Below are 12,298 nucleotides of genomic sequence, written 5' to 3' on the forward strand. Positions count from 1 at the left end.
AAGAGACGCTAATTTGCATCCTTGATCATGCATGGGAATTGGCTCCTAACACCTACGGCTAATGTTCGGAAGTTGTCCTCTCGTTACCTGGCCAATGCCAAGTCTAGGAAGCAGCCATACCTTTGTATTGTCGAAGGCTTTCATGGCTGGAATCACTAGGTTGTTGTAGGTTTTTTTCGGGCTATATGGCCATGTTCTAGAGGCATTCTCTCCTGACGTTTCGCCTGCATCTATGGCAAGCATCCTCAGAGGTAGTGAGGTCTATTGGAGCTAGGAAAAGGGGTTTATATATCTGTGGAATGACCAGGGTGAGGCAAAGAACTCTTGTCTTGAATGCAATATTCCTGCTTCTTGGCAGGGGATTGGACTGGATGGCCCATGAGGTCTCTTCCAACTCTTTGATTCTATGATTCTACGCTGGAGCTAGGTGTGAATGTTTCAACTGAGCACCTTGATTAGCATTTGATGGCCTGGCTGTGCTTGGGGGAATCTTTTGTTGAGAGGTGATTTGATGTCCCTGATTGTTTTCCCCCTGTTGTAATTTTAGAGTTTTTTTAATACTGGTAGCCAGATTTTGTTCATTTTCATGGTCTCCTCTGACTTCTCTGGTTGAAGGGACTACCAAATGCAGCGCCCAAACACAAATCAAGGAACATGAAAGGCACTGCAGACTACTTCATCCAGAGAAGTCAGCCACAGCAGAGCACCTGATGAACCAACCTGGACACAGCATATTATTTGAGTACACAGAAATGCTGGACCACTCTCATAACCACCATGTCAAACTACACAGAGAAGCCATTGAAATCTACAAGAAGCATGTGGACAATTTCAACAGAAAGGAGGAAGCCATGAAAATGAACAAAATTTGGCTACCAGTATTAAAAAAAAATCAAAAATTACAACAGCAAAACAGCAGAGGGGAAACAATCAGGAACATCTAATCACCTTTCAACAAAAGATTTCCCCAGGCACAGCCAGGCTATCAAATGCTAATCAAGATGCTCAGTTGAAACATTCACATCTAGCTCCAGCAGACAAGAGTTCTTTGCCCCACCCTAGTCATTCCACAGATATATAAACCCAGCTTCCCAATTCCAACAGACCTCACTACCTTTGAGGATGCTTGCAATAGATGCAGGCGAAACATTAGGAGGGAATGCCTTTAGACCATGGCCATAGAGCCCGAAAAAAAACTACAACAACCTAGCCATACCTTTATTTCAAGCGCTGCCTTCCTGGTCCATCTAAGGCCAGATAAAGGAGCTCCAAATTCCCTTCTGAAGTTGTAAACTTTTGCCATAAAGAGGACAGACTGCAGTTTGTTCATAAGCAACAGTTTTCAGTTTACTAGACAACAAGAGACCTATCAACATATTCTCCATGGTTGCAAAAAAGAAGCCAATCTACAGCGGATGATAATGGAGAGGAAGGGGTTGAAGAAACAAAGCAAAACAGACCCAGAAACCATACATTTTAAGAAGTGACAGCCCCAGGACTCCAACGAACCAACCCTTCATAACAAGGGCTTGTAAAACAGGAGAAAGGTTACTTCGCAAAGCTACAACGTGAGCCTCCTGCCTGTCACATCCCACGTTGCTGGAAGTCTGGCGTAGAAACTAGTATTTGTGTTCATTCACAGCAGAAGATGAGAGCGTCGTAACACCAAGCAAGAATCGTATTGAAGTTTTGCGCAAGAGAAAAGGGGAGGAAAACGGGAGGCGAAGTGAGCGCTCGTTAATATCCTACGGATGCTGAATTTCTGAACGGTTTAAGTACGAAGAATCATTCATTGTTGTTTGTTTTCTCAGGAAGCCACAGTGTTCCTCTGCCCCTCCAAACCCTCTCGGAGACCAACCGTAGTCCTGTCCGTCCCTGGCGTAAAAGCCGCCATTAGGACTTATAGTTAGACGTCAACCACGTCAGCCCCTCGTAGAGTCCGTCGCCCGAGGTGGCGCAGGAGGGCTGGACATACCAATTCCTGTCCCTGATCCGGGTCAGGCCCAGCTTCTCCTGGATCTCGTGGGGCTTCATGGCGTCGGGGAGGTCCTGCTTGTTGGCGAAGATGAGGATGATGGCGTCCCGCATCTCCCGGTCGTTGATGATGCGGTGCAGCTCCTGGCGGGCCTCGTCAATGCGGTCCCGGTCGGCGCAGTCCACCACGAAGATTAGACCCTGCGTGCCGGTGTAGTAGTGCCGCCAGAGCGGCCGGATCTTGTCCTGGCCCCCCACGTCCCACACGTTGAACTTGACGTTCTTGTAGGTCACCGTCTCCACGTTGAAGCCCACCGTGGGGATGGTGGTGACCGCCTGGCCCAGCTTCAGCTTGTACAGGATGGTGGTCTTGCCCGCCGCGTCCAGGCCCAGCATCAGGATCCGCATCTCCTTGTTGCCGAAGATCTTGGACAGCACTTTGCCCATGGTGGCAGGCGGAGGGGTGGCGGCATCCACGGGGGGCGGCAACGGTGCCTCCGACGGCCCCCCAAACCCTCAGGCGGGGGCGGGCTTGGCGATGAAGGGGGAGGGAGGGGCAGAGATGGATTTGGGGGGGGGGGTAGGAAGGGAGGATGGGTGGGATGCAAGAGGGGAAATAGGGTAATGCAAAGATATGGGAGTGCAAGAGGGAGGATATGGGGGTGCAAAGGGGAGGATGTGAGGATGCAAGAGGGATAATATAGGGGTTCAAAGAGGAAAATAGGGGGATGCAAGAGGGAGGGTAGGGTATGCAAGAGGGAGGATATAAGAGTGCAAGAGAAATAATATAGGGGTTCAAAGGGGAAGAAAAGGGGATGCAAGAGGGAGGATTTGAGGGTGCAAAGGGGAGGATATGAGGATGCAAGAGGGATAATATAGGGGTGTAAAGGGGAAGATAGGGGGATGCAAGAGGAAGGGTAAGGTATGCAAGAGGGAGTATATGAGGGTGCGAGAGAGATAATATAGGGGTTCAAAGGGGAAAATAGGGGGATGCAAGAGGGAGGATTTGAGGGTGCAAAGGAGAGGATATGAGGGTGCAAGAAGGATAATATAGGGGTTCAAAGGGGAAGAGGGGGATGCAAGAGGGAGGATATGAGGGTGCAAGAGAGATAATATAGGGGTTCAAAGGGGAAAATAGAGGGATGCAAAGGGGAAGATATGGGAGTACAAAAGGGAGAATATAGTGTTATAAAAGGGAAGATAGGTGGGTGCAAGAGGGAGGATATGGAGGTGTGAAGGGGAGGATAGGCGGGTGCAAAGGGGAGGATACGGAGGTGCAAGAGGAAGGATACGGAGGTGCAAGCGGAAGGATATGGGGGTGCAAAAGGGAGAGAACCTCTCTTTAGATGCACCTGGGAGGGCCAAAAGACCCCCAAAACCCCTTGTGCAAGAGAGACAAGGGAGGAAATGGATCTGATACTACAAAAAAGGGAGAAAAAAGGGCTGTAAAGAAGGAAGTTATGGGGGGGATGACAGTAGGCCTCCTTTCTCCCTTTGAGAGGCACTCCAAAGGGGTCCCAATGAATGGGGATGCGTTGAGAGGGAGGCAGAAGGAGGGAAATAGCCTTATGCCCCTTTCCCCTTGTCCTAGGCCCCAAGTTAGGCCAGGAGAGCCCCCAAAGCGTGGGTCAGGAGCCAAAATAACCACCAAAACGGGAAGAGGGGTGGTTCTGGGTCCTGAGAAGGAGGTGATGGGCCCCAAGGCAAGAGAGGGGCGCCAATGGATGGGTTTTGGGCCCACAATCAGGAGGGAGCGCGCAGAAGGGCGGGGCCTCCGGAGAGGGCGGGCCGGGGGCGTGGCCTCATCGGGGAAGGCGTGGCTTGGCCTCGAAGGGGGCGTGGCTTCCCGGCGCCTCAGTTGCGGCCTAGTCCTTCTCCTCCGGCACTGTGGGGAAAGAAGGGGCGGACAAGTCAAACCGGCCGCTCTTCGGGCTCTGAAACCGTCCCCTTCCCCTCTCGGGCCCCTCAGGGGGCTTACCTCAGCCGCCGCGGGTCCTCCGAGGCCCGAGCCGGCCTCTCCTCCGCCTCTTCTCCTCACAAACTCCGGCTTGACTGCCTCGCTTCCGCGCGCATGCGTACACCTTCCGAGGCCTCCCTCCCCCTGTCGGCCGATTTGCGAAAAAAGGAGTGGACGGGATTGAGCATGCGCAGTGGCAGCCGGCTTTTTTTCTTCTTCCAATTGCGCGTGCGCACTAAGCCGTTCACGCGATCACGCCCTCCTTTGGCCCACGCCTTCACTCCCGTACGCATGCGCAGAACCACCTTAATTTTTTTTTCTTGACCTAACGTCGCCCTAACTCTTGTGCGCATGCTCGCGCTGGCCGGGACGCAAGACGGGCTCGAAAAGGTGAAGCCGAGCATGCGTACGATCGGGGGGGCGTGGTCATATGCCTATGAGCCGAGGGCCTGCCGTTCACTCTCGTGCGCATGCGCAGCACCACCATAAATTTTTTTTGCCCTCCCAATCTTGACCTAACGTCGCACTAACTCTTGTGCGCATGCTCGCGCTGGCTGGGATGCAGAGCGCGCATGCGTACGATCGGGGGCGTGGTCATATGCCTATGAGCCGAGGACACGCCATCGACGTCATCGCCTATGCGCCGGGCGGGGCTCAACTCCCTCTTAAAGGGCCAGAAGACATAAAAAAGCAGGGAAGGTGGGGTTGGCAGTTGGTTGAGTAGAGGCTCAAGTCCTTGTGAAACTACAACACCCAGGATTAAAATTCCCTTTTAAAACTCCCTCACTGGCAGTCAAAGCTGTCTTAAAATGCATTAATTTTACAGTGTGGATGCACCATTAATCCTGATTTATTTTCACTCGTGGTTAATCCTGTAAACTGTATTAATTCTACAGTGTAGACGCACCTTAAAGAGCTGGTTAACCCTGGTTTATTATTGCCCCAACTTTATTCTCCACCTTCATCGCTATGATACTTCAAGGGTCTGGAGAACAAGCCCTATGAGGAGCGGCTTAAGGAGCTGGGCATGTTTAGCCTGAAGAAGAGAAGGCTGAGAGGAGATATGATAGCCATGTATAAATATGTGAGAGGAAGCCACAGGGAGGAGGAGGGAGGAGGAGGGAGCAAGCTTCCTTTCTGCTTCCCTGGAGACTAGGACACAGAACAATGTGTACAAGGACCAAGTGGCAACAGTCAGAACTGACCACGGAACAACAGACGGGTTCAAGATTGGGAAAGGCGTCCGGCAAGGCTGCATCCTCTCACCCAACCTTTTCAACTTGTATGCAGAACACATCATGCGAGGATGTGCGGGGCTTGAGGAATGCAAAGCTGGGGTTAAGATTGCTGGAAGAAACATTCACAACCTCAGATATGCAGATGACACCACTCTGATGGCCGAAAGCGAGGAGGAGCTGAGGAGCCTTCTAATCAAGGTGAAAGAAGAAAGCGCAAAAGCCGGGTTGCAGCTAAACATCAAAAAAACCAAGATTATGGCAACAAGAATGATTGACAACTGGAAAATAGAGGGAGAAAACGTGGATGCCGTGACAGACTTTGTATTTCTAGGTGCAAAGATTACTGCAGATGCAGACTGTGGCCAGGAAATCAGGAGATGCTTCCTTCTTGGGAGGAGAGCAAGGTCCAGTCTCGATAAAATAGTGAAGAGTAGAGACATCAGACTGGCAACAAAGATCCATTGCCTAGTCAAAGCCATGGTATTCCCTGTAGTCACCTACGGATGTGAGAGCTGGACCTTAGGGAAGGCTGAGCGAAGGAAGATAGATGCTTTTGAACTGTGGTGTTGGAGGAAAGTCCTGAGAGTGCCTTGGACTGCGAGAAGATCCAACCAGTCCATCCTCCAGGAAATAAAGCCCGGCTGCTCACTGGAAGGAAGGATACTAGAGACAAAGTTGAAGTCCTTTGGCCACATCATGAGGAGACAGCAAAGCCTAGAGAAGACAATGATGCTGGGGAAAGTGGAAGGCAAAAGGAAGAGGGGCCGACCAAGGGCAAGAAGGATGGATGGCATCCTTGAAGTGACTGGACTGACCTTGAAGGAGCTGGGGGTGGTGACGGCCGACAGGGAGCTCTGGCGTGGACTGGTCCATGAGGTCACGAAGAGTTGGAGACGACTGAACGAATGAACAACAACAAGGGAACATACAATGAATTCAGTAGGAAGGGGGGGGGGGGGAATCATGCCTGTGCCCAAAGGAGATCATGCCACCCCCCCCCCCAAAAGTCCATCAAAGTTCATAAAACAATTTGGGGAGATTGATAAAAAGAGTCCAGGAGAGTTCATAATTCATAGGGGTTTGTCAAAAGAGTTTCTGGAGGTCCTGAGAGTTCCCAAAAATTGATAAAGGTACTCAGAGTTCTCAGAAATTGATAAAAGTTGGTAAAAGTTCATAAAAGTCCTTGGAAAGTTCAAGAGAGTTGAAGAAAAGTTTATGAAAGTTCCCTGGGAAGTTGGTAACCGTTTATAAGAGTTCCAAAAAAGTTAATGAGAGTCTTTGGGAGCACTAGAAGTTGGAATCCACTCATTGAAAAGGAAGAAAAACTACAGATCCAATTCATCGAAGGGCAGAACAGCCTGTTAGAGGTCCAGGGGTCCCAAGGGGTGACCTCAGGGGACTCTTCCAGGGTTCTGGTCACACATGAAATGTAGGCAGAACATCATTGCAGTGTGGAGCCATGGATTGAAGCCAACTGGTCCCCACATGAGGTTTTTGGAACAAAAATGGTTTTTCCAGGGTGCAGGGGTCTGTTATGCAAAAAGGGAGATAGCAGTTAGTCTTAAAATTAGTCTAGGATACAGATGGCACCGGTTTGGAGCTGATCCGTTGACCCACGGATACGGGGGCCCAATGGGTCTCCGTATCCGCAGTTCAGAGGAACGCAGTTTTGGCCTCCCTGGGATGCTGTGAGCCAGTAGGGATCTGCGGCTCAGGAAAGGAAAGATTTATGTTAGTGTTTGAGTCAGTAAAAGGACACAATGTATCACTATGGAGAGGAAAGGTCAGGAAAAAAGATACTTCTTTATTAAGGGTTGTTACATTGAAACGGGGAAGCTCAGTTCAATGAGGAAAAAAAAAGGTCCTTGCTGTTAGAGTTGCTGCTGGAGCCATAGTCCCTTTGTCTTCATTTAATCCAAGTGTTCAGGAACTCTGGAACCCCCTGCTGTGGTTCAAATCAGATTGAAAGCAGGGGCCTGTGAGGTCATCTTCAATAATAAATAACCCAACACAATTTAAAAATTCAGTAGAATTAAAATCTCAACTAAAATCCATTCTTGTTTAGGCCATAGTCAAGTCAAATTAATTGTTTCTATACAATCCTACTAGTCTACAAGGTATTGAGCATGGGACTAGGGGTGCATCTGCACTGCAGAGTTAATGCAGTTGTATTCCCACATTCACTGCTATGGGATCATAGGAGTTGCAGTTTTTCAAGGACTTCTCATCCAAAGAGTGCTGGTGCCTCAACAAACTACAGCTCCCAAGATCCCTTAATATTGAGCCCTCCAGGCAGTTAAAAGTGGCGTCAAACTGCCTTAATTCTAACAGTGTAGATCAGGCATGGGCAAACTTTGGTCTTCCCTCCAGGTGTTTTGTACTTCAACTCCCACAGCTGTTAGGAATTGTGGGAGTTGAAGTCCAAAACACCTGGAGTGCCCAAATCTGCCCATGGCTGGTGTAGATGCACCCTCTCTTGCAGAAAGAATGCTGCTGAGAGCAAGCCTTGTCTTCTGCTCTTGCCTGCCATCTTCTGTCTAATGAGAGCTGGTCCATGAGGTCACGAAGAGTCGGAGACGACTGAACGAATGAACAACATCAACAACATATGACAAAACTTGGGAAATCAATTATTTGGAATCCTATATTAAGACAAGGCATATGTGGGCCACTCTGGGTACATATGCTTGTTATCATAGGTGAATAATAATTGTGTATTTTAAATTAAATGCTGATGCTTTTATCTCAAGCCACTTTGAGACTCCCTCAGGAGAGATAAAGCAGGGAATAATAATAATAATAATAATAATAATAATAATAATAATAATAATAATAGAAGAAGAAGAAGTAGAAGAAGACAACAGCAACAACAGTGGTTACCTCTGACCATGTACAAGGTGCTTTTCCTCACCACCAACCTTTGTTTCATAGGCATGTTATACTTCTTGCCCCTCCATCATCAAACAGATAATCTACATTATCCAAAACATAATCCAAAACAACAGAGGGGAAACAAACAGGCACATGAAATCACTCTCAACAAAAGATTCCCCCAGGCACTTCCAAGCCATTGAATGCTAATCAAGGTGATCAGCTGAAACATTCACAGCTAGCCCTAGCAAACAAAAGTCCTTTGTCTCACCCTGGTCATTCCACAGATATATAAACCCACTTTTCCTACTTTCCAACAGACCTCACTACCTCTGAGGATGCTTGCCATAGATGCAGGCGAAACGTCAGGAGAAAAATTGCCTCCAGAACATGGCCATATAGCCCGGAAAAACTACAACAACCCACATTGTCTCCTTTCAGATTGATTATCTGAGTCCACACTGCCATATAATCCAGTTCAAATCAGATAATCTGGATTAGTATATGGCAAAGTAGGTGCAGCCTTAGGATCCTTCTACACTGCCATATAATCCATATCATCAAATCAGATGATCCACATGATCTGCTTTGAACTGGATGTTGTTGTTGTCGAACATGGACAAATTATGTTAAATTGTCTCACTAGGACTGCAGAGGGAATATATGGACTGTCTACAGACATCACACTGAACTCTTAGAACGATTCCATCAGCATTGCCTCTGAAAAATCCTGCAAATCTCTTGGGAAGACAGGCGGACTAATGTCAGCATCCTGGAAGAAGCAAAGACCACCAGCATTGAAGTGATGCTCCTACATCATCAACTCCGCTGGACCGACCACATTGTCCGAATGTTCAAAGATCACCGTCTCCCAAAGAACTCTACTCTCAACTCAACCGACTTGTTGAGTTGCGTATGACGTCTGTAGACAGTCCATGTTTTGCAGGTGCATAGCAGGGTTGGGAGGACAATGGCTTTATAAACAAGCACCTTGGTATCCCTATGGTCCTCAAACACTCTCTGCTTCATTCGGAGAAATGCTGCATTTGCAAAGCTCAGGCGGTGTTGTATTTCGGTGTCAATGTTGACTTTTGTGGAGCGGTGGCTGCCAAGGCAGCAGAAAGGGTCAACATTTTCTAATGTTTATTTATTTATTTATTTATTTATTTATTTATTTACAGTTCTTATATTCCGCCCTTCTCACTCCGCAGGGGACTCAGGGCAGATTACAGTAAACACATATATGGCAAACATTCAATGCCAGTGTGACAAACAACATTTAACAGACAAAGGCTATTTAACTTTTTTTTTTCTGGCCGCCAGAGGAGCTGCTGCTTTTCATCGTCCATCAACGACACCGATGAAGTTCTTCCGCATTCCACATTCCCCGGAGTCTTCTTTCTTTATGGCCTCATAAATTAGTTAAATTTAGCCTCCCACACAAGGTGGTACCTTATTTTCCTACTTGACAGATGCAACTGTCTTTCGGGTTGCAAAGGTCGACAACGGGCTACACAATGGCTGGACACCCTCTCCAGCCCGGGCTGGCTTCGAACTCATGACCTTTTGGTCAGAGTGATCTTAATGCAGCTGACAGCCAGCTGTATTTCTCGCATCAGCAACACATCTACTAAAATTGGAACGATACAGAGAAGATTAGCATGGCCCCTGCGCAAGGATGACACGCAAATTCGTGAAGTTTTCCATATTTTTTCCATATTTTGTTGTTGTTAAATTGTATATTCATGTTTTGATGTGGGCGCCATGGATGCCAATTTGTTATCTGTCCTGAGTCCCTCTGCGGAGGTTGAGATAGGACAGGATATAAAATCCCTAAACAAACAAACAAACAAACAAACAAATAAAATTTCTGGCATTGCAGAGATTGGCTGGTGACTGCTGGAAGAGCACTTTGGTTTTCTTGATGTTCAATGACAGGCCGAGCTTCTCGTATGCTTCTGCAAACTTCTGTTTAGATTGGCTTGTAGGTCTTATTCTGAATGAGCACAGACTATGTTATCATCAGCATATTGCAGTTCTATAACAGATGTTGTAACCTTGGTTTTGGCTTTCAGTCTGCTGAGATTAAACAGCTTCTGTCCGATAGATGATTTCCACTCCAGTGAGAAGTTTCCCATCAACAAAATGAAATATAATTGCGATGAAGATGGAAAATAAGGTTGGGGCAATAACACATCCCTGTTTGACAACTGATTCCACGTTAAATAGGTCACTTTGGGAGCCATTGCTGTCCAAGACCGTCGAACACAGTTCAAAACAGTGTAGATCCAGGGTTGTCTTATGTTTTTCCGGGCTATATGGCCATGTTCTAGAGGCATTCTCTCCTGACGTTTCTCCTGCATCTATGGCAAGCATCCTCAGAGGTAGTGAGGTCTATTGGAACTAGGAAAATGGATTTATATATCTGTGGAATGACCAGGGTGGGACAAAGGACTCTTGTCTGATGGAGCTAAACTTTAAAAGTACAACAGCAAAACAACAATGCTTCGTTAGGTTCTTGTGGGTTTTTTCGGGCTATAGAGCCATGTTCTAGAGGCATTTCTCCTGACGTTTCGCCTGCATCTATGGCAAGCATCCTCAGAGGTAGTGAGGTCTGTTGGAACTAGGAAAATGGATTTATATATCTGTGGAATGACCAGGGTGGGACAAAGGATTCTTGTCTGCTGGAGCTAGGTGTGAATATTTCAACTGACCACCTTGATTAGCATATAATGGCCTGACAGTGCCTGGAGCAAACTTTTGTTGAGAGGTGATTAGATGTGCCTGATTGTTAACTCTCTGTTGTTTTGCTGTTGTAATTTTAGAGTTTTTTTAAATATTGGTAGCCAGATTTTGTTCATTTTCATGGTTTCCTCCTTTCTGTTGAAATTGTCCACATGCTTATGGATTTCAATGGCTTTTCTGTGTAGTAGATCCAGTACTACACAGTAGTGTAGACAAGGGTGGGGCAAAGGACTCTTGTCTGCTGGAGCTAGGTGTGAATGTTTCAACTTGACCACCTTAATTAGCATTTGATGGCCTGGCCGGAATCACTGGGTTGTTGTAGGTTTTTTCGGGCTATACGGCCATGTTCTAGAGGCATTTTCTCCTGACGTTTCGCCTGCATCTATAGCAAGCATCCTCAGGGGTAGTGAGGTCTGCTGGAAGTAGGAAAATGGGTTTATATATCTGTGGAATGACCAGGGTGGGACAAAGGACTCTTGTCTGCTGGAGCTAGGTGTGAATGTTTCAACTGACCACCTTCATTAGCATTTGATGGCCTGGCAGTGCCTGGAGCAAACTTTTGTTGAGAGGTGATTAGATGCGCCTGATTGTTTACTCTCTGTTGTTGTGTTGTTGTAATTTTAGAGTTTTTTTTAATACTGGAAGCCAGATTGTGTTCATTTTCATGGTTTCCTCCTTTCTGTTGAAATTGTCCACATGCTTGTGGATTTCAGTGGCTTCTCTGTGTAGTAGATCCAGTACTACACAGCTTAAAACTGCTAATAGCCTTGAACTCACCTTTTGGGAGAGTATTCTTAAAGTGCTCCTTTTTAAAGAAGATGGTAATTGGGTTGTTGTAGGTTTTTCCGGGCTATATGGCCATGTTCTGGAGGCAATTTTTCTCCTGATGTTTCGCCTGCATCTATGGCAAGCATCCTCAGAGGTAGTGAGGTCTGTTGGAACTAGGAAAAAATGGGTTTATATATCTGTGGAATGACCAGGGTGAGACAAAGGACTTTTGTTTGCTGGAGCTAGCTGTGAATGTTTCAGCTGATCACCTTGATTTGCATTCAATGGCTTGGAAGCGCCTGGGGGAAATCTTTTGTTGAGAGTGATTTCATGTGCCTGTTTGTTTCCCCTCTGTTGTTTTGCTGCTGTAATTTTTGAATTTTTTTAATACTGGTAGCCAGATTTTGTTCATTTTCATGGTTTCCTCCTTTCTGTTGAAATTGTCCACGTTTGTGGATTTCAATGGCTTCTCTGTGTAGTCTGACATGGTGGTTGTGAGAGTGGTGCAGCATGTTCTCAAATAATCTGCTGTGTCCAGACTGGTTCATCAGGTGCTCTGCTCTGGCTGATTTCTCTGGTTGGAGTAGTCTGCAGTGCCTTTCATGTTCCTTGATTCGTGTTTGGGCAATGCTGCATTTGGGGGTCCCTCTGTAGACTTCTTGTCCACAGCTGCATGGTATACGGTAGACTCCTGCAGAGGTGAGAGGATCCCTCTTGTCCTTTGCTGAACGTAGCATTTGTTGGA

At 47.1% G+C, this 12,298-nt stretch overlaps 1 protein-coding gene and 1 non-coding gene across 2 annotated transcripts; one reads left to right on the forward strand and one right to left on the reverse strand.

The window, feature by feature from the left end:
• Positions 1–1,321: 1,321 nt before the first annotated feature.
• On the reverse strand, positions 1,322–4,092 carry ARF6 (ADP ribosylation factor 6). Its single transcript, XM_060752786.2, has 2 exons — positions 3,953–4,092; positions 1,322–3,859 (listed from the first exon to the last, which is right to left on the reverse strand). Exon 2 carries the CDS (start codon positions 2,419–2,421, stop codon positions 1,894–1,896), a length of 528 nt encoding a protein of 175 aa, XP_060608769.1. The 5' UTR covers positions 2,422–3,859; positions 3,953–4,092; the 3' UTR covers positions 1,322–1,893.
• Positions 4,093–9,643: 5,551 nt separating this feature from the next.
• LOC137095975 (U6 spliceosomal RNA) lies at positions 9,644–9,753 on the forward strand. The gene has a single exon (XR_010909114.1). It is a non-coding gene; the product is annotated as a U6 spliceosomal RNA (small nuclear RNA).
• The last annotated feature ends 2,545 nt before the right edge of the window (positions 9,754–12,298 follow it).

The sequence above is a fragment of the Anolis sagrei genome, chromosome 1 (genome assembly GCF_037176765.1).
Source record: "Anolis sagrei isolate rAnoSag1 chromosome 1, rAnoSag1.mat, whole genome shotgun sequence".
Lineage (NCBI taxonomy): Eukaryota > Metazoa > Chordata > Lepidosauria > Squamata > Dactyloidae > Anolis > Anolis sagrei.